At 41.2% G+C, this 23,608-nt stretch overlaps 1 protein-coding gene across 1 annotated transcript; it reads right to left on the bottom strand.

Moving 5' to 3' along the window:
- Positions 1 to 204: 204 nt before the first annotated feature.
- Positions 205 to 23,372, bottom strand: LOC137282512 (uncharacterized). The gene is made up of 22 exons (XM_067814270.1): positions 23,299 to 23,372; positions 22,339 to 22,446; positions 21,341 to 21,417; positions 21,082 to 21,189; positions 19,999 to 20,073; positions 19,749 to 19,877; positions 19,233 to 19,493; positions 18,611 to 18,749; positions 18,102 to 18,316; positions 10,788 to 11,737; positions 9,412 to 10,603; positions 7,829 to 9,228; positions 6,924 to 7,566; positions 6,558 to 6,674; positions 6,035 to 6,342; positions 5,687 to 5,794; positions 5,417 to 5,573; positions 5,041 to 5,224; positions 3,269 to 4,878; positions 1,907 to 3,166; positions 1,162 to 1,680; positions 205 to 667 (listed from the first exon to the last, which is right to left on the bottom strand). The coding sequence occupies exons 1-22, from the start codon at positions 23,370 to 23,372 to the stop codon at positions 402 to 404; spliced, it is 9,900 nt and encodes a 3,299-aa protein (XP_067670371.1). The 3' UTR covers positions 205 to 401.
- Between the last annotated feature and the right edge of the window lie 236 nt (positions 23,373 to 23,608).

Genomic DNA, 23,608 nt, shown 5'->3' with positions numbered 1-23,608 from the left:
GAGTTATTTGAGTTTTACGCCGGCTTTTGTAATTTTCCCACATCATCACCAATAAATGGTGGATGCCATAAATGGACTTCACACAATTTACCCCTGTGCGGAATCAAACCCAGGTCTCAAGCGAACGCTTTAACCACTGGGGTACCACACCGCCGTTCATTTCGTTGTGATGTATGCAGGTACAGATCAATAAATATCCACGTATGAAACAAGGCATGTAACAGTTTTATTGGTGTAAAAGCAAAGCAGAAATACATCTCAAAACAAGAAGCCAAAATTTTCTCTACTGAAGAAAATATAATACTAATTTGATTTGAGATACATAAATATCAGATCATAAGGTTTTTGACTTACATGACCAAACTACAAAATGTGTTAAAGGAGATTTCATTTGAAAGGGTCTAATAAAGCGTCAAGAAGCGTGAATAAATGCCGAATTTCCCGGTTTGGGCATTTGCCTTGATTGTTAGGAAGACTCCAGGGGCATCTGTATATGTTGTCGCCATCAAGTATGTATCGGTGGAGACCATTTGCTGAATAATGTCAGCAAAACCTTGTCTCGTACCGATGGTGACTTCATATTCAATCTTCATGTTGAAACTGTCAAACACGCCCGACCAATCGACCGTGAGGTGCCCATTCACCAGAGTAGCCGTGGGATTGACCCCTAGGAAAATAGAACAATATGGACACTGTTATTGTAGTGGTGAAACGCAGTTGTTGCTTCCTCTGTTGCTAGTGTTCATGCTAGTACTACTGCCGCTACCACTACTTCTACTACTATTACTACTACCACCACTGCTACTATGCAGCCTCTGTTCTTGTAAGAACAAAATACGTCTGTATATTTACCATAGTCATCTATCTTGATATTCGAGGATCATGTTAACGGTGGCTTCTACGCTAGACCCAATCTTCGTGAAGTCATTAGAAAAAGCACGTTTACCTAACCAGACAACTCGTTTTGATCATGCTGGACTTGCTCCTCAAACTCAAACTCCTACCTCTAGGCATCTCAGATGAAAGAAAAAGCTGATAGCTGGGCGTGATATCGGTTAACGGATACCATTGCATCGGGAATATGCCATACACCTTCTACTGCCCCTTATGGTTTTGGTATCAAGATTTAGCATATTTAAACGTTAAAATATTTATGCGTACCTGTGACCACAGGCGAACGGCTCTCTACCATCACGGTACTGTTAAGGATATTACTGTACTGGGCCCTGTCATTCACGGCGCGCACCTGGATATCATACACATGTCCATCTTGTAGCCTCAATCCATCAAGGGTTACTGAGGTCTTTCCTCCAGTTGATATCCAATCTGCTACTGGTGCGCCGTGCTCTACAAGGCGACATTCATACGTCCTGAGTCTAGGAGCGTCTGCCTCCTGCCAAGTGAACTCAACATGGTCTGTGTAACCCTGTGTGTTAGTCGGGAGCACTCCGGGAGATATTTGATTGTCAACAAGGACCTTCAAAGTGCCCACTGGGAGTGAAGGTGGGTGGTACGTGACATGCAGAGGTTCTGATTTGATGACGGTTTCCATGTTTACATTGTTGATGCAACGGACCCATGCATAGAGATCAGTGTCGTGAGGAGCAGGTATGTTCTGGATTTCACAATCAGTCGTTGCTGGTGACTCCCTCCAATTTGGTTCGTAAGAAACACTTGTTCCTGAAAACGAGAAAATGTGGGATACGTTGGAAGGGTGGACAGTTTGGGTGATACGTGCATTATGCATACAGTATATGCGAACACGCGATGATTCCCTCTATGCTTTTCGGAAGAACAGACTAATTATAATGTGAATAAAACTTCAGTTACATGTCAGGGTTGGCACATTAAGATATTGTCACATTTTAATATGCTTGCCTTCTAATTAAATAATTATGTTTTTTACCATGTGTACAAAAGCATGTGTCTATTCCACTCTCGTCATCTTCGACCCGCCATGTCAGTTTCACTGAAACAGTATCTGATCCTGCTGTGTACTCCAGATTTGAAAAAGCAAACTGAATCACTGGCGGTGTGTGATCGATGATGATTGGTTTGGATGTGAAGATGGTTCTCAGGCCAGCATTGTTCTCCGCCATCACTGTGACATGGACTGGGCTACCATGTGGCTCTTCCACCAGAATCATTTCATGGTTGCTGACAGACGTTGGAGACAAGGCACGGATCTGGTACCCTCCCTTACTGGTTCCCGCTCCAAGCCACACACTTTTCATGCCGCTTTCCTGGTCCATTACCCTGGCACAAACAGCGACAACAGAGGGTCGGATTTGCCAAACGTTGATGCCATTTTCTGAATTGGTCTCTACCAGCTTTTGACATTCACTGAGTGTCACTTGTAATGAACTGGATACGTTAGAGCCTGTGATTGATATACTTATGTTAGTGAGGCCTGAATTTGGGGCCAGGAAGTTATGCGATGCTTGTGTGTCTCCTATTTTCTTCTCAAACATGGCCGGAATATACAGTTTACCAACTGTAAATATGACGTTTGTGGTATGGATGTTGAAATCACCCACCACTTTCATCTGATAGAATGTATTCTTCTTTAGATTTTCTGATGTGTGAAGTTGAACAGAATCGTATCGGAGATGGTGGAATTTACTTGAAGCAAAGTTCAATTTCCTCTCAAGGTACGATGCGCATTGAAAGGCTTTTGGGGCTGATGTGTCAATCATCACACTTGGAGACAATGCGGTGCTGCTGTGAAGACCTGCAGCATCAACCGCTCTGACTGCAATGCGATACTTCTCCTTTTCCTCCAATTTCAAATTGTCTATGGTGATCTCATTTTCCATTCCATGATATTTGAACATTGAGTCCAGGATATGTTCTCCCTCCTTCACAACCGCGATTTCAAACCTCTGAACATAGGAGTGATAGTCTTCAAATCCATGCCAAGAAGCCTTCAGTGTTGTCTTGGACGACTGAAACCCTGTATTCTTGTGGCGATCAGTGTTGAAGACTACACCAACTGCAGGTGGTGTGTCATCGACTACAAAGCCATCAGATACCGCTATAGTCTGCAGACCAGCCAAGTTGGTTGCCCTGATGCTGCTGTAGTACATTGTCCCACTTTTCAAGAGTGCCAATGGAATCGCGTATGAAGTTTGTTTACCAGTGAAAGTTGGCTGTATAATGTCATCTCCTAGAATAAAAAGAAATTTCATTTATTCAAATATCATAATTGCACTTGCAGTATTATGGTATGGGTTCACTTCAATGAATAAAATTATGAAACAAATCATACCTTCCGGTGACGTGCCAACCCATATTTCAAAACCAGTCAGTGGCGTTTGTGTATCAATGAATACTCCGTTCCAACATGCTGTTATCGTTTGGCCTTGACTGAAATATTCCAAGTCCAAATTGCAAGAACCATCGGAATCAAGGGGTGACTTAGCCCTCTGAACTGTAGGTGGTGTGTGGTCAACAAGGATGCTATCAGACTGGAACACGGCAAACTCGCTGAAGTCATACCAGGCTTTGACATAGATGACATATTCGGTACCATGACGTAGGGACCGTCCGTCCGGAAGGCAGTGTATGATTCTTGTACCCTTCCCTATGTCCCGCCATTCAGACTCCGTTTTCAGATCAAATATACCAACTCCTGCTTGCTCCGCTCTTTCTCCCATACTCCACTGAAATCGAGTGATTTTGTCAAAAACCTGTGCTGATGAGGCCTCCCAGTGAGCAGTTAGACACGATGAGGAGCTGGTAACTGTGGCATCAGACTCCCGTCCAGGATGTACGACTATATCAGAGCTCTTCCTTTTACCGGTAGTATCAGTGCAGTTCGGTTGTGATGAAGTAGGCAGGCAATGTTGTCCTACAACAGCACATGTACAGTCGCCCGTGCAGTAATGAACTGAACATGAGTGCCGTTGGAGCTCCAGCATCCCCTTTGTATGTTTAGCATCAGTGGCAACAACTGCCATTGTCACCTTTCCAATCCCACTTGATAGACCAGCAGTATTTGTCGCCGAGATTGTCAGGATGATATTTTCACCAGTCTTAATTTCATCGCTAAGTATGAAGTCAGCTGATTGAACAGTTGTGTTTTTGTCATGCAGTATGTCAACAATTCCGCTCGACAGTTCAACGCCATCAAATTTTCGACTAACAGAGATATGATACACATATATTCCAGATTCAGTATCGGTAAAGCCAAGCCATGTCAGGTTAAAGCGTGTCTTGGTTGCACCTTTGTCACTGATACTTTCCCATACCATCGGAGATTCGAATCCTCCCAACTGTGGGGGCGTAGAATCTATACGGATCGGGTTACTTGTGGCAGTAGAACAAAGATCTGCAGCATTACAGGAAGTAACAGTGGCAGTGTAGACATCCCCACTTCTCATCAGATTCCCTGCTTTGAAGAGGATGGTGGTGGAATCTTGAGCACCCAGGTGAATGCTTTCCACAGCAGATGATCCATCATGATGAGTAGACAGTGACACCAGGTGTCTTTCAACGGGACTATCAGCGTCTGTGAACTTCCAGTGAAGTTGAAGCATTGAGTTCTCCCATTGTACATTCACAGCAGCCATCATATTTTTAGAGTAGGGAGATGTGAATGCTGGTTTCACTGTTGCTATTGGAGGGGATGCATCCACGATGAAGCTGTCAGAGGTGGATGTGGTCACTAGACCTGCTGGGTTTGTAGCATTGACCGTAACATAAAGGGGATGACCAGATGGCAGATTGAGACCAGTTTTAAGAACTGAGTCAGAAAGTAGGTTGCTAGTGCTTGGAAGGACATCACACTTTCCAGCCGTTGTTCCAACACACCAGTCGAAGTGGTTGATTCCTGTCTCCGGGTCCTCAAATCCAAACCATCGAGCAGTAAGAGTGGAACTGAAATCCAATTATAAGTAATGTAAAATGAGCACATCTTGGGATATAACATGAACATGAACGATTCAGTATGCATATGAAGTACATACGGATTCGGAGATAATTCTGAACACTCCATTACAACGTTGACTCTCCATATAACACAATATTGAACATAATTACGCATGTCCGTGATATTTGCGATGATGCCCGTCATATCCAACAAAGACAACGCCAGGAACAGGAGGAGAATTGTCGAGGATGATCCCGTCGGATGCACTCTTAGAGCAGAGACCTGCACGGTTACAAGCCTCAACACTGCAGTAGAGTTTCACCCCGATTGGCAAGTCTCCAGTCCATGACATTGCTGGAATAAAAGGAACTTTGTTATTCTCAGAACTAACAGATTCCTTATACATTATGTTGTTTGCCAATTAAACATTCTTAACATGAGTTAATTATCTGACTATGTAAAAATCAATTTTCAAATGCAACAATCCATCAGGAATGCTAAAATTAAATACCCATAATTTTCATCTTTGTTTGACTCTCTATATACCTGTTCCTAATCCTGTATGCGTTTCTGTCTCAACATCATCCAGGTACGGCTGCGTCCCAAGGCTAACGCGGAAAGAGGACAACCCAGAGTGTGGATCATCAAATCCAGACCAGTGACAAACGTACCTGTCAGTGTAGCCCTGGTAGTCTAACTCAACCTGAAGAAATTTGGAAGTGTGTTAAAACAATTAAATTCTTCCAATCTTTCCAAAAATAATTTTGCATAGAAATGTGGAACCCAACAGTACCATTTATCAGTGCAGAAAAGTACCTTGTTTGTATCTTCACCATCAGCAACAACACCTCGAGTAGGTGGTGACGAGTCCACGGTGAAGGTGTTGGACACTGCTGTAGAAGTCAAGCCAGCTCGATTGGTTATCTAAACACACATTGCAACGAACGTATACACTACGACGCTCATGTTGGCGGCAGATTACTGATCTATCCTGTCAATAGTGTTGGTGTTATATGAAGTGAGAAAGTGGTCTCTAGTTCAAGCACCTCGTCATTATATAGGAAAGCAAATCCACGATTTGTGTTACATCATCGATTTCTGTAGTTACTTTTGTAAGCGTAAACTTAATTAGAATGAGTAAGTGGATTTCAATGACAAAAGTACCATTAGTTTTGCAAAGTACTCATGACCGTCTATCAATCCATTCATGTGGATGTCTGCGAATGTTCCTGCATATTCCGTGAAAGGTGACAGTGTTCCAGTGATGGTCGACCCTATGGCTAGGTACGTTGAAAGGATGCCAGACTCGGGATCTTTGAATCCCGTCCAGTGAACAGTCACCCTGTCTACTGACACCACGCTGTGGCTATCCAGTGTGTTGCCAATGAAAATGTCTCCTGTCTCTGGTGGTGTAACGTCAACCAGAACAGCGTCTGACGTTGCCGATGTTGAGTGCCCAAGTCGGTCATAAGCTGAAATATCATCTAAAATATAGCAATTGTTTGCTTTGACATACCCGGCTTTTCCAGTCTATCACAATGAACCAAACAACAGTCATCATGTTGTTATTAGAGAAAAATAACGTGTTGTATAGATGAACCTGAATGAATTTATAAATTTTGCCCGTTAATTTTAGAAACAAGATAATTGTTTTCGGATAGTGTGTATGGATACATTCTTTACGTACCTTTGACAGTTGCATAATAGGTTTTCCCATTCACCAACGTTATGTTCCAAAGGTGTGCATGATGTAAAAAGCCAACATTTGTGAAAGCCATAGCATCCTGTCCCCCTGGATAGGAACCTGGAATCCATGGAAATGGGGACATATATGTATAGATCAGTGGTTATGGAATTGCTGTGTCAATGTTATTGAACAGAGCTATATAACTCACCTATTGGTGTTTCGATTTTGCTGTCGAACACTATACCTTGTGCTTGACCAGTGGAAAACTTTGTCAAAGATTACCTCTGCTCACTTGTATAAGTGAGCAAACAAAGTGAGTATGCTCAAACGAATCTTTACATTTTATAACACAACAAATGAACCTACCTATGGCACATGAGAAGTGGGTTATGCCTGACTCAGGGGTACTGTCCATGGATTTATGGTCCCTGAAACCTGACCAATCCATCACTAGAACATCCGTTTCGGTAAGGAATCCATTCTGTTGGTTCAGCACCCAAACATCTCCCTTTATAGGCGGTTGATCATCTATGACAACACCATCTCCATATTCTGACATTGTTAATCCTGTGTTATTGTTTTGGATGCATACATAATATGTTACACCATCCAGTAAATGTGTACCATGAAACTTAGCAACTGGTCCTTCTTTTTGCACACTGGTGATACATTTGTCGTCAGATTTACAGTCACTGGGAATGTACGGATCTGTCATCAAGTACCAAGTGGACCTCAAGCCCTCTAATCCATGCATTGCACCCGCCAGCTTAATGTCAGACTCGGCACTGTCAGTATCAAAGGAGGGAAGATTGGAAAATTGCAGCATTTCCATCATTTTCATAATTTTCGGAAGATCTTTTTGGTTCGCTTCAACAGGCTGGTTCCTGAGATTCGTAGTCTGACGTAGAGTTCTACAAGATGTACCAGACAGTCCAGATGGACAAGTGACTCTGACACATACGTTTATGACACTGCGTGACTGAACATGGTCCTCAAGACAGACGTCAGCCTGGAAGAAAGATGCAGAATTATCTGTTGTCACAAGAATTATCTGTGATACACAATATGATATGGACGTAGTCAATCAGACACGGTACTCCTTTTGCAAACCAAGCCCAATAAGACACAATATCCCCTTTTGAAAGCCATCTCGTTTTCGATGATGTTAAGGTCAACGGTGACCTTAATTTCCAGTGTGCAAACTACATTAGGGCTATTATAACTAGTTTGTTAGCATTCATTTGTATATAAAAACATATTTACTATACTACCTTTCCAAAGGCTAGTGACTGGTCAGTTTGCCAGGGGGTTAAGGTATCGTTATGTTTGTCCACAACAGTCCACTGATAGATGATTGCCTTTAAATCTCCTGGTTCTTCTTCACATTCGGTGTTATCAACATGAATTGTCACAGCATGACAAGCTGATGTGGCTCTGTTGTTTAAGGATGCTGTCATTGATATTCTTGGCAGTCCATGAAGAACTTTAACGCCATCTGAAAATTTCCATTCTGAACACACAGTGTCAAAACAGGGCCTCACGAACACTTGGTATACCTTGCCTTCTTCGAGGACTATATTAGTGAAGTCTGCATAGTTGGTTCCACCGCTTACAGACATAGTTGAAACTGTTTTATAACACTGCGTACTGTTCGTGCAGTGCATTCTTTCTTTGAGAGCAGCTTCAAAATGGGTTGTAAGCACTTTCCATGCACCTGCATATTTCCAGAAACATGACACTTTGTTCTTAGACAACGTGTAGTCAATGTCCAGTGAGCACATGCGGATGGTTGAGTTGCAAATGTCATCAGTAGTATTGGTAGAGTAGAACCGAGGACGACGTGTAAAAGGAACAAATTCATACGTGTCCAGATCTTGAATCTTCCCAGCAGTGTTAGATTTTGACACAAAGAAAACGTCATCCGACATTAGTGTGCCATTGAGGGAATGTTCAAACTTAACAAGATATTTCTGTCCTATACCGAGAGATACAGATGGAAAGTATGTCCTCGTTATATTGATGTCTGAACTTACATCTGTTTCTGGGACCAATTCAGAAATGGCAGAAATGTCCATGTCACACGATACTCCATCAAATATTTCAAAGACAAATTGGTCATCATTTGGTTGATCAATTATGATGAAACCGTCAGATGAAGCATATGATGTTCCACCAGAACATGTTGCTCTTATTGTAGCATAATACTTGACACGTGGCTTGATGCTTGTTGAAGATATGCATAAACTCGTACCATTAACAAATCTGAATGGACTAATGTCACTTCCATTTACAGCAGACCCTAGGGCCACTTCAAACTGGATATCCCTGTGATGACGGAAGCCGTTCCACTTGACACAACACTTATTTAGTGTGGAGTGAAAGTCAACATCATACTTCCCATTAGCATCCATTGGGTCAATGTCATAGACTAGGCCATGTCCTGGTGGGAATCTCGATGGTACCGTAATCCCCTCTGTGTTGACAACAGTGAAATGACCAGCTGAATTGTACACATACAGTTCAAAGATAAATGGTTTGTTGAGCTCCGAGTCCATCTCTTTTAGTCTTTCAAGAGGATATCTGAGGCAACCAGCGTAGCCTTGAATCTCACAGGCTTTTGTGACGTGCTTCGGCGTTTGGAGTATAGGTGTCACGTGATTTCCATCGTGCACTAAAACAGAATTAAAAGCATTGTTTCCAATAATAATAATAACAGAAACCGTCATCAAAATCACATCAAAACAATCGTCGTTGGTTTGTCTGAGTTACCATCAAAGATTAACTGAACGAAAACACAGATTATTTTTTTTTGTTTTAAAAAAAAGAACAACTAGTAGTGTTTTTAAGAACTTACCAATTCTGTACAAAACTGTAAATTCGGAATCCTGTTGCTCTGAATCTGTGAATGTCACATTGTTCCATGTAATAGTGACAAAATCGCCTCCAGCCATTGGTGTTATCACCTCATTAACAACAGGCGGTGTATTGTCGATCATCACTGGCCCAAAAGTCACAACTGAAGTCAGTCCAGCTTTATTAACTGCCTTCAGAAAAATGTAGAACATGTTCTTTCCAGAAAAGCCAGCATGGTTAATTTTAAATGAGTGGCGTCCTTTACTGGATGCATAGTCCAGAATATCTGGGTCATGAACCGTTGTCTTGTCTGAACCAAATCCTACTGAGAAATCTTGTATCTGGCTTTCATTCTCTGTGCAGTTCCAGTGCAGGTCTATCTTGTCTGATGGAAGAAAGGTCACCGAATCTTCTAAAGATGGAAGATGTCTACAGAGGCTGTTGGCCATTTCAGTATCATTCAAAATGGTGTTAATCTTGGGCAGTATGTCGGCAAAGGTTGATGCGGAGATTAAATTGCATCTCTGTGAACATTCACTGGTATTCTGAAACAGCTGTAATGTTAGATTTCTTTTGACAAGCCAAAGAGCCCCATTCAGGCACGCGACGTGTTCCTTTGATGTCTTTGCCGATCTCAGGATGACATTGTATACCGATGGAGGTGAGTTATCCCTGATTACCCCATCAGAACAGGCGGCTTTTGAAGGACTAAGGGCAGCATTGAAGGCAACAACTGTGACATGATATTTCGTCATCTCTTCACGAATTCTAAACTGTGCTGTATTGATGCTTCCTGGAATTCTAATCACGTCAGTAATGGTTTTCATGTCATCAAGTGTCAGACATTTCTGGCTCAGGCTGACTAGGTAATGGCTGATGCCACTTTCGTGGTCAATAAACCCTGCCCAGTTGACCAGTACAGTATCTTCACTTGTGTAGTCCACATCAGGTCCGTCCTTTGCTCCTTCGTTAACGATCCCTGCTTCAGGAGGGGAGGTGTCTACGAGGATGTCCAAGTGGTCGATGTTCTTCAAGCCAGCTCCGTTTGTTGACATGACCGTGAAGAAGAAGGGTTGGTTATGTTGAGCTTGATTGGTCTTGTTTGCCACAAGGGCATTTAGCTTTACGGTATAGTTGTGAAACTGACACTCTCCAATGGATGGACAATAGCAGTTGATAGAGGATGGACATGACTGCAAACAAAATATATAACATATAGAAATGAATGATGAATAAAAGTATACTGTGTAATGTTAAAGAGTAAAGGGTCATGAAACAAAAGGAAGTTTAAAAAGCCCAAAGTTCCAACATTTTGAACTACATATCGGACATGCATGCATAGGCATAATAAACTCAAAAACTATAATTCATAATTACCTTTTCTTTCAGTTTTGTAACTGGCAGTACACCATGACCAAGGTCGTCTGACGAGTCTTTGGTACCAAGATACCACTCTACATACACAATGCCGCTGTGAGGATCACTGACATCAAACTGGAGCACCATGGTAGAAAGATCGAGGCTGGCATGGACATACACCTGCTTCTTTCCATTCTTCACGAGCCACATGTTGGATATGTCGGGAACAGTAGAGTCAATGTAGACACGCACCGATTCCTCCACATAGTTGTTAACAATGTCTTTAAGCCTTATTGAAATATTATACGTTTGGCCATCCAGCAGCTTGGGGGAGATGCAAAGTGACTGGTTGATGAATTTGGGAACCAAGTCGTAGCTTGACCTGACACCATGATCAACAGATACGGAATACTTTGCCTCGACGATGCCATCGACATTAGGAGTCCCAGAAACAGGAAGTATTCCAACAGTTTGGTCATAGCCAGATGCCACTTCTACTTGAGGACGCACCGGCTCCAGAAGATTATTGTCCCTCATTTTATCATTGTAGTAACGGCCTTTCCAGTCCGTACATACAGGTCCCAGGTTTGTCTGCCACTTGTACCCTGATTTCAGTGTCGCTGACACAACCTGAAGTGGTTTCGTGGAGTCTGTCATCAGTTTGGAGGAGTTGTCATACAGAACCAAACGACGAACAGATTGGATATTTCCAGCCGTGTCATGTACCTCCAGGAGGACAACATAAAGGCCATACTTATTGGGGAGATGGATAGGTGTATCCAGGTCGAAATTGTTATCGTATTTGAAGTCCAAACCTTTCAGTGGTGTGTGAATGACGTCGATCACATTTCCTTTGTGTTCAGTTTCGAGGACTTGTATTTTCATGTACTTCAACCCCGATGCTGTATCAGCCTTTCCTCCCGTCGGAACAGGGTCCGTCCACCCAGATGTTTTAACACGGACTTCACCTGCAATATTTAAGTTTCAGTCTATTATGTAAAAGCAGTTCGTTTTCTAGTAAGAGTGCCCATCGGGGGAGTCACGCCACAACGAGTAAAAGCCGTCTCGGGTGTAGATTGTGATGGTAGTAGCAAATATTCAGTGGTAAATATAATCACTTTCAAGTGTTACATACACACTGAAAAAAGTATTGCAACATCTTTTCAACTCCCATATTGACACTTATATTCTAATGTATACATGGCTGTTTACGTGATTACGTTGACCCTTCCAGCGCACCACACACCGATTTTCAGAAATACACCTGATACGATCAAAGACAAACATCACGTGTAGTAAGTGTAGCCGTCATTAAGCAAATATCAGATTTCAGAAAACATTATGATTGGCGGATCAATTGATTTTGTTGTTGATGAGCAAATAATAGGCTTCCTAAACTGCCAGCTACCCAAAGTTGGTACTTGATGTTTATGGCATTTGAGTTTTTTTTGTTTTTTTTGCATATAGCCCTTCTCAGATTCACAACACTCCATCCATGGAGCTTAGAAATGGGTTTTTGGAAGTATTGCCAGAAACTGTAGACATCTTATACATAATAATGCTTAATTGTTGCTATGTGACATAAAATATTGACATTTTCAAGGGGTGATTCTGGTGAAGAAAAAAATCTATAGAAGCCCGTTTAGGCCATAATGCATCTAAAATGTTCACTATTGCTTTCAGTTCAGTAAAAAGCCCATTTTCTCGTAAAACGTTACAGTACACGTGACAAAAAACACACAAGAGAATATATAAATAAGTGTCAAACAGACTTGCATGGAAATACATGGCATTTTTGTTATTTTGCAGTCGTGATCACTTCTGTCAAAAAGGGAAAGCTGACATTAATGGATGCTTGTTCTACCGGTAAGGGATCATTTATGTCATATTCATCTACGGAAGGAGGTGTTGTCTTTTATTACTTTTTTTTACATAATTCAAAGCACTATTTATAATGAAATAGTTACAAGTGGATATGTGTCTTTTCTTGATGTAAAATGAAGATACATTTTATCATCACTTTAGCCAATAGATGATTTGTACATGTATTTCACTCTCAGTTATATGATAAAATTCATTTATTCCATTTTCAGATATTTTAAAGCATCGACGGAGAAATGCATTATATGCAGTCTTAACCTTAATCGAAAAGCCCACTGTAATTTTGAGGAACAAAGGCTGCGATGGAATTAATTCAGCAAGTTCAGCACATGTCGACCCTTTGCTTCTTCAAGCTGGCCAAGTTGTTCATCAAAAAATCAAAAAAAGACGTATACCAATCCAAACGTGATAAGACAGAGTCTTTCCCAACATCCGCCTTTTAGTGATTCAAGTGACCAACACGTTCCAAAATATCAAGCTTTGTCTCTTTTGAACATAGTTTGTTCTGTCGACAATATGCACGTCTGTCAGGGAAGAAGAGGTCCTATGAAATACACCCTGTCAGAACGTTAGAATTTCAAAGCACCATCCAGAAAATATGTCTGGAACGTGGTGATAAATGGGCTCAGGTTGTTGAAGGAAAGCTTGAGTCAGTGAATGATTTACCAGCTGCAGATGCATTGCGTCATCAACCATGCAATGTTAACTTTCAAACTGGCCGTCAAATACCAAAAGCAGAAATGCACTCTCACTCTGTAAATTCCAGTCGCGCTAAGGCCTTCATGAAAGTGATGGAGTATGTGAAAGATAATGACAGTGAACAGATCACAGTTGGCAACTTTGTTCACCATATGACACAGTTGATAGAAGATAGTGCTCATAGCCATAATTATATGAAACGCAAACTACAAGAACACTTACGGAAATGAATGGCAAGTTAAAGGTGGTAACTTTCAGTAACTGCAGAAATAGTTCTCCAGGACTTCTATGGACAACCACACAAAAACGGCTCTACTACAGAAAAGCTAAAGCTAATGGAGACAGCAGCAAAGCTTACACTAACTGATATCAAGGACATCAACACCTCAAAAATATCTTATCCATCATCAGAGGAGATGCCATCCATTCAACACAACATCGACTACATTCCGAACTCGTTGAAGACTCTCCTAATGTCCATGATACCTGAGAAGGATACTGAAGTGTGGAATGCTTCCATTGGCCAGGCTGTAATTCAGACATCAAGACCAAGGCTCCACTCCAGATTGGACTTGGTGAACTGAAATTTGACAAGTGATGTTCAAGCTCAAGAATCATCTGTGAGTATTGATGTATTGTCGAAAATAGTATGAAAGCTCGGATGCATTGGCTATATCATGGGTGGAACAGGGTTGCAAGAGACCCTGGAAACGGTTTATGCTTCAAATGCTGTTGCTCATATGCTTAGTGGAAAAGCAGTTGCACGTGCTATCAGAGGACACTTCTTGTCAATAGAGTCCTCAATTATCTTCTTGTCAACAAAGCTGCAGCTCTGATACAGATGCTACGCCAGCAGAAGCTGATACACGAACTGATGGATCATCCACTACCACATTGTCTGAAGATCTTTGTGATGCTTCGAAACTATTTGAAAAGATCATGGCAGAAGAAATATTTCCCAATGATATCAACGGTAGCCCATTTTTGAATTTCATACAGAAAGACCTTAGCAAGACAAAGCAGTCACTTTCTCATTCACGAACAGCATCACTTTGGCTTCTTTATATGGACATGGTGGACATTTTGAAGAAGTGTTTGAAAGGAGAACGCACAAAAAAAATGGAATCTGCATCTCCAAGCAGTTATGGAAATGTTTCCTTTTTTGCTGCATGTGGGCACAATATGTATACCAAGTCTGCCTACATTTATTTGCAATCAATGCAGCGACTCCAACAGGATCATCCAGATGTCTATCTGGCGTTCATGTCTGGACATCATGTTATCTGGACATATGTTACAAGGAGTGACAGGTATTGGGCTGGTTTATCTTCAAACTTAGTAATTGAACAAGTGCTGATGAGAAGTCGGAAGTCAACTGGTGGTATGACAAGAGTTCATGGTGTCGGTGAAGCACAGAGATCTCAGTGGATACTATTTAGGCCAGCATAACTGCAGCAGATACCACGTTTGACAGTGTTTAAGACCTCTTTAGCTATGAGTTGTCAAGCTTTCCTTCTTCGCTCTTTGACTCTTCTGGGTTAATGAGAGAAGCTCAAAAATCCTCCTCGACTGAAGCAATATGGAAGATCCACTGCAAAGATATTCCAAATCAGAACATTCATGAAGACTCGTATCACCATGTCTTAAAATGGAAGTAGTCTTCACCAACGCATAACATGGACCACTGGCTCAACGTTCTCCGCAATTTCCCAAATCTATACTGAATATGTCAGTAGAACGTACACAAATGCGACCATAGTCTTTGATGGGTACTTGTCAGGACCTTCGACAAAAGATACTGCACACCTACGACGGACAAGAGGCATCTGTGGTCCAAAAGTAAATTTCACTGAAGAAATGATTCTGACGTCAAAGAAAGAACAGTTTCTCTCAAACAATGAGAACAAACAGGCATTTATTGATCTTCTGAGTGCAAAATTTGAGGACAGTGGTTACAGGGTTATGAAAGCTTGTGAAGATGCAGATCTTCTGATTGTAGAAACAGCAGTGCAGTGTGCCGCCACCAAACCAACCATTCTAATAGGAGAAGACACAGATCTCCTGGTTCTTTTGCTTTATCATGCTGATCAGGTAGCATGTACATTAAGTTTTAAATCAGAACAAACCAAAAAAGCATCACTGAACATTAACAGTCTCAAGTAAAAAGTATCGGCAGCAGCATCTGTCAAACACTGCAAGTTATTCATGCTTTGTGATGCAACATCTAGAACCTTTGAATAGGCAAAGGAGTCGGACTGCAGAAAATCTCCTCCATGCCGTCGACGGTCAAGCATGCACAGGCCTTTTGTAGCAAATCCACCAGAGAAGACATTATCAATACAGGTGGTAGACTTACTGTGCATCTCTATGGCGGCACAGAAAATGAGAGCCTTGATGAACTAAGATTTGGGAAAATTTGTCAGAAGGTTGCTACATCTTTTGTTCCTGTCAATGTGCATTCTCTCCCACAGACATCAAATCGCTGCGTCGTACCACACTCACTACCAAGTGTGTCAGTGGACAGCAACCAATCCTGACATGCTTCCACACCAATGGGACTGGACTATGGAGAAAGGTAGACTGATATGATGCCTGTGAGAAGCAGCAAACCGCCAGCTCCAAAAGAACTTTTGTATGTCATCAGATGTAACTGTAAACGAGAGTGCGAATCCAAACGCTGTTCTTGCAGGAAACATGGACTGAAGTGCTCAGATGCATGTGGAGAGTGCCGTGGACTGAGTTGCAGCAATTCATCCAGTCTTCTCACATGATTTGGATGATGACGTGCAATTATGTACATAAGAAGAAAGTATAATGGTAATCAAATTGTGAATTTCTGACAAAAGATATGGAATTCATAAATAGATATTAGCGTTATGAACATTCCATTATTGCACTTGCGAATAGAACATTAAAACAGTAAAGCAATCAAATAGGATTTTTATCACAAAATATTTTTAAGTGACACTCAGAAAATAATAATCTGTCCACTTTTAATACCTTTACGTAGAAAGAAAGTATTGTTTATCTTTATGTCAAACTGGTAAAAGAAAGCAATGAAACGCTCATGTTTCTCTAAGAAAAATATAATAGTGTGAACGTACGTTTTTCTACTACACATTGAAATGCGATGTTCTTTAACTTTTCCCATGACTCTCTCTCTCTCTCTCTATATATATATATATATGGACAAATGGACTAATCATGCATTATGTGTTTGAGGAAAACCTATAAGAACCGACATGTGAATTAAGCAAAAGCATAAAAAGCACTTTTGTGGGGATAACATTAAGGTTGATTTTTAACATCTTCCACCCATTAGATTTTTCTAGACTTTTGTATTTTCAGTGTCATATACCCCTACTTTGAAAATGAGTTGATGGTTGACCCTATGTTTCGGTTAGATTGACTGGACTAATACTTATCCGCTCCACAAAACGAAACAATAAATTGCTATGTTTCCTTATATCAACACAAAGCTTTTTGAATTACTTATTATACCCTGAGGATAAGTTCCTCTGCTGTGGTTAATGGTAGCGTACGGAAGCGTAGTAGGGTCACCGTGAGCATTGTTTTTGTTATTGGTGTGACTCTCTCCTACGTAGGTGTTAGTACTTGGTATCTCTTCCGTACGACTGAATATCTCATACCCCCCCCCCCCCCCCCACACACACACACACACACACTTTCCCTTACAAACACACGCGCACACACACACAAGTGGAGTTGGATCGGGTTGCGGTCCGGATATGAAATTCTAGTCATAACACGTCCTCCAATTCTTTGCTTCTCTTCTTCTAGGTTTCTGTTTTCGTGATTCTTTACAAGTGGACTTGACCAGAGCGGAAAAGTGTTGAGTACGGCGTAAAACAATACCACTCTTAAAAATTCAAGAGAGTGTCATTGTAGTGGTGTGAATATAAAGGAATAAGCACGTACAGATTGTCACCGATAGTCTAAGACACGTCTCTGCAGACAGATTATGACAACGACATCTGCAATATCCAACGAATAATCATCTGCAATATCCAACGAATAATAGTAAAGTGTAATAAAATGCAGCATATGACAATGAAATAACTCGCCGAACGGTAGAGCAAACTGAACGCGAGGCAGTAGAGTACAACAGTTGATCCTATACCTGACAGACAGTAATGTGCAAAAATTAGTTGGACACATGAGTCTAATGGTGAATGAAACAATAGACTCTTAAAGTAAATGAAAAACATGATAGCAGACTCGGATGGTAAACCGCAGACTCTTAAAATGAATGACACACAATGACTGTAGACTCTAACAGTGACTGAAACAGAGAAACATGAGATTCTTTCCGCGTCTGGGGATTTAAGTCGGCTATTTGAGATTAATGCATATTAACATATATCGCTTATCTCCCACAGGAAACACTTAGTCCTACGTAGGAGATAGTAAGTACTACGTAGAAGATACTAGGTCCTACGTAAGAGATACTAGGTCCTTCGTAAGAGATATTAAGCCCTATGTAGGAGATGCTAAGTACTACGTAGGAGATATTATGCCTTACGTAAGAGATAGTATCTCCTAAGTAGAAGATATTAAGAAGAGATAATGGACTAAAAATAATTTTACCGAGACTCTACTACGCCTCCATAACAGCGTGCTAATACTAGGGGAAATATTGAAAATGCAATACTCTTTTCCATGTGTATGCACTATCAAAAACCAAGAAATACCTGTCAGATAATGGTGAATATGAATGCTAAGAATACATACGAGTTCGTGTTACGTGGGTTGACAGTTCCAGTGGTTGTGACACGCAGTGTCCTGTGCTGAGTTTGGAGCAGTGTTGTGGTTTACCAACGTCATACCGGAAACAGAGCTGTTTGGTAGAAGTCTGATGACTGTAAATCTGGGTTCCTAAATGATGTTTGTCGAAGTTCTGATATTTGAAATATCCTCCTCCAGTAGCGGAAAAGTAGATGCACAGCCTGGAGAGGTGAAATTAAGCTTATTTGAAGTCACGAGGTTGGTCTTTGTACATGTTATATGGTGATAGTGACCATGTGAAAATGTGGTGATAGAAAGGATACGTGAAACGGGGACAGTCATCACAAACACATGCAGTGTCACGTCAACTTTTTGAGGAAAACGTAAGGTGCACGTCTAAAGAGGGAGTAACACGTTTTCGTTGATGCCTTATATAATCAATCAACCGAAATCTTTTTAAATCTATAAGTATTTCAATTTACCAAAGTTGCATTTAATTTATTAAACGCAATTACCTCTCCCCATCATGCATATCTGTTGAAATCGGAAGGGTTCTTGAACATGCCAGATTGCTGGACGGTGAAGTATCACTCAGAGCTGTCGAGCAGTCACTGGCCCCGTGTAATGGTATTGTTGATAGAGTAGTCTCGGCTCCTAAATTGAAACTTTACTAAATAATGTAAAGAACCCAATCATGCCCAGTCATCAACTTCAAATCAATTCAAGATCACATCTGGGCATGATTAACTGCAGGACGAAATTTAATTCTGAAGTGTTGTAAAGAATATGCAGATGGAACGTTAGTTCTATTCGCCAGGTAACGTTCTCTTTTCCATTCTATTCCGCTGATAATATTTTCGTGAGTTAGTGAGTGAGTGAGGTTATTAGCAATATTCCAGCAATGGCACGGCGCGAGACACCAGAAATGGGTTTTACACATTGTATCTCTGTGGGGACGTGAACCCGAGTATTAAGCATGACAAGCGAACTCTGCAATCACTAGGCTACCCCAACCCTCCTGTGGTACAAAATCAGTCCAAAACATAAGTGTATTCTAACTGCTAAGCAAATGTCTCTAATATTGTGCATGGGATGAAGAGTCGTCACATATAGGTCAGAATATTACAATCACTGTACCGTTAATGAGAATCTTCTTCAATTGTGCCGATGACGTCACGATTCCATAGCCTTGTTCGTAGACGTAGTTCGGGGGATTTTTTATATTAATGTTGTCGAACCTTGAGAAGAGCAGATAGTAAACAGCTTTTGGCTTCAAGTTGACGTAGGTATCTGCTTCATGTGCACAGCCAGTGCTGGATCCATGTGTAGAGTTCCTTATGCTATGGTGTGCGTCCGTCATCCCAATGTTGCAGGTTAAAAGTTCGGGTTTGTAAGTAACTGTGAATGACACAATCAGGGTCATAAACATACACAGGTGTTGTTAGAGCTATTCAATCAGATGGCTTGATCACAAATGCTATGTTTGTACATTTATGTGCACAGAGCAATAGCCGGGAAGGTGTTATTAGATCTGTTCTCAAGGAAAGTATTGAAATGATAACTGACCAACTAACTGGTCTCCCGTAATGACATTCGCCAATCCTTTCTGTACAACAATCATATAAAATTTGAGGCGATCGCTTTTGGACTCACGGTCACACTTTGTGTAGCTGGAACCTCCATCTTTCTTCACGAAGCCCGTCCTACATTTACAAGATGTCCTCAGTCTTCTGTCTAGACAGTCGCCGGGCCAACACCATTGATTCTTCCACGAACACGTCACTGACATTATAAAATACGTAACAAATGTATCAATGAAATAACTTTGCAAGTAATTACTCAGATATTCACCGTTTACGAGTATGCTTCTATATTCCTGGTTCAATTCAATTTTAGAACTCACGAGCACAGTCAGGATGACTGGTTATGTTCCACCAGATTGAATGTTCAGGATCACCTCGAGCATCAAGACATTGTTCTGAAATGACGAAAAATAAAAAAAAAATTCTAAAATGGTTTGTGTATCTTGAAATGAACTTTATCAGTGGACCGAATCTTTTAGAAATATCTGTTATAATAATATTCAACTGTTAAAGTAAGCTATTGTAATACATAACTGTTTACAATATGCAAAGAAGTATTATAGAGTGTAGTTCAGGACATCCATCGTCCAAGTATTTGCAAAGACCAAGTATGTAGCCAAGCCATTCTAGAACTAATTGTAAGTATTCAATCTGCATTCCCAATCCTTATCACTAACGCACTGTAAATTGTCTTATCAGCCAACCCGAACCGTACTGTCACTGTCTTTAATTACTGTATATGGTATTTATGGTCTTAATTGGTCATCCTTCTTGGCTGCATTTAGCATCACATCAAGTGTAAAAAGAAGTGGTATTGTTTCTCTGTCTGTACACTGTTGAGCCTTCCCCTGTCCATTGTTGTTTAGAGCTACATATATGTTCATACCCATAATGTACAGGTGTTCCGTCGGTATTCCGACTGCCTGTGTAGGGACGTGAAGCTTGCAGGAAACGCCCTGGAGTTGAGCTGAAACTCCGTTCATCTCATTCGTGTGTACTTATTGATGCCATGTCTTGTGGAAGCAGTGCAGTTAGAATTCAACTATGCCTTTGTCTTCGTCAACGTACACTTCACCTTAATTCCGAGCTAATTGCCCAGACGACCATCTAGCCCGCGTTGACAGAAGATATAGCAGCCGGTAAATGGGGACAAAACTTGGGATGTGATCATGGCGATAATTGCCAACAACATCTGAACACAACCAATCACGTCGTATTTGCGGACCAAGTGCCGTTAGAAGAGGGTGTGCACTTAATGATAAAACCAAGAAAGGCACGATATTAAAACGATCGTCCGTTGTAGCAGTTTGCTTTCCGTCAGTCGTCGTTGTCGACGGTTGTTGGAACACCCTGGAATCTTGAATACCCAAATTGAAAAGAATACATGATGGCATGACGCTTACCACATTGTAATCCAGTGTAGCCAGTTCGACAGGAACACTTGTTTGGTGCAACACAGCTTCCCCTCTGGTTGCAAGCTCCATTGGTGTTGTCCTTTCCGTAACAGATTGCTGGAGGAGACGGCAGCGTTTGCAATTCAATCAACACTGATATTGTCAATGCTATAAGGTAATTGAATGTCAGTTCGAATTTACTTACATAATCTCCCTTGCTTATAATGTTGCTTGTTGTGTTATCAGTGACAATAATAAGTGCCAGTACCTGTGCTGCAGTCGACACCGTTGGTACTTCGCCACCCAGCGCAGCATTCATACACTACACGTGACTGTACGCGGTACCTACAACACGCCAATACCTGATGTCACCATGTGACTATACTAGTGATAAGCAGAAGAAAATAAGCACAGGTGTAAGCATAAGTATCCGACAATAAATTGAATGTTTCCGATAATAAAATTCTAATAAAAAATATTTGACCTCACAAAATTGTATCAGGCATTCATTGTTTCAAAATGATGAACCAGAAGAACTTTAAAGTTCGATAATGTAAGTCAGATCCAAGTAGGGTCAGAAAGGGACCGGCGTAATATGAATGCAGCATCCCCATTTAAACACTGGATAATATGTACGTGGAAGCAGCAGCAAACACGTGTGTTTATCTTGTGAATAAACCAGTTGACTCAGTAGAGAGGAAATTTAAACATTTTGTGCTGAGCTATTGTCCTGTGGTAGATATTGAACCCACCATTCTGCTACGTAAATCCCCTACTGCGTTACCAGTATGACGTAAATCAACCGCTATTTTGTCTTACCATTAGGTTGTGTCAATGACGTTTTTACGTCATTTCCCGAAAATTGTGTTATGTCATGCACCTTCCACTTGATATCGTAATATCAAACGCAGCATCGTTATTGATGAGTAATGACCTTGAACTTCTGAATGAATGAAGATCCGAGCTGGAACTGGTCTTAATCAACCCATGCTTATCGTAAGAAATGACGGGCCGGTGACACATGGCATCGTGTCCGAGCTGCGAAGATCGATTCTCATGATGTTGATCATTGGAGTGCCTTGGCCAGACCTCAATTCTTTAAAGACTACCGATAAATAGGTGGAATATTGCTGAGCGCGGTGCAAAACTAATTCACTCATCTAACTGAATGGTTCAAACAAACCTCTTTATCGTCCTACCATCTCACCGAATCAATCACAGTATGATAGGAAAATATCAGTCTTTTTGGGCACAATTCATGTTTACCTGGTTCGATGACGGGTACACCTTGACCAGTGGAAAGTCCCACAATGAGTCGTGTACCTTTCTTGGTAGGAACCAGAGTAAGTTACTGTGTGGTGACAGACATGGGCCCTGCAACAGGAAATAATAAATAAATACTCTCCCAGATGAAAAGTGAAGGTGCGTGCTAGAATTGATCCTCAGTAGTCAATGCTTGTCGTTAGAGGCGGCTAACAGGTTCAGTCTGTCAGGGTCGCTGGCACAATGACACATGTTATCGTATCCAAACTCGCGTAGATTGGTGCTCATGGTGTTGATCACTGGATTGTATATTTGTATATTGTAGCCTAAAACTAAATTCATTCAGTCACTCACTCTCTCAGAAGAAATTGTAGATGTTTGTTTGCAACAGTTTTACCAACAACGCTTGACTTGTTTAAGTGGCATATCTAAAGCTGAGAAGTACAATACTGACAAACGTTATGGATATCAACTTCTGTTGTAGAGTGACTTTTCGAAGCTCTTTCTTCTACCATTGTCAAGCAGGAATGTAACATGAAGTGGAAGGGATATTGATGTACTCTATACAACAAAAACCCCATAAATTATTAACATGATGTCAGGCAGGAAGGCAGTAGGCAGTAAGCTGACAAAGTCAGTAACATAGGAAAAGGCAGGAGAGCCAGAGATTGAAAAAGAGGAGATGTTTCTGTTTGTTACTGGCCCTGATGGAGCAAATCATCAGAAGGGAATGGAAAATTTACATACGTTTATAATAATAAAAGAGGAAATCAACACATGGGCAGACGCTGATAAAGGCTGTGAGTAAACTCAGAGTGTTAACAAAGGAAAATGCGTAGAGTCAGAGATGTACAACCAAAGAGGTAGTTTTGAAAGGAGATGTATCCATTTCTATGGGCTTCGTGGAGGCGTGCATCAGAAGCGGAGGGAATGACGTATCCTTGGTGATAACAGATGACATACCCAGTATTGCTGAGCCCTTCCGCAGATGAGCAAATGTAGACGACCCAAAACACAATGGATGTCCAGGATCTCATCGCTGACATGGAAAGAGAAAATGTGGAGAGTTGGTGGAAGATCATAGTGATTGGTTGATGTTGATGTAACGTTGCTACAAGCAATATTCCACTTGTCATCTTCAGGTGGGAACACAGTCTGAAGAGATGCAAGGTCTAGACATTTTTCACTTTGGAGAACTTCCAAGAACAAATGTATGGTGCTGATAAATATAGATATATAATGAAGGCACAGTTGGATTTGAACCGATCATGTT

The sequence above is a fragment of the Haliotis asinina genome, chromosome 1 (genome assembly GCF_037392515.1).
Source record: "Haliotis asinina isolate JCU_RB_2024 chromosome 1, JCU_Hal_asi_v2, whole genome shotgun sequence".
Lineage (NCBI taxonomy): Eukaryota > Metazoa > Mollusca > Gastropoda > Lepetellida > Haliotidae > Haliotis > Haliotis asinina.
The sequence above is the reverse complement of the archived record's forward strand: the minus strand, read 5'-3'. Positions and strand labels throughout refer to the sequence as shown.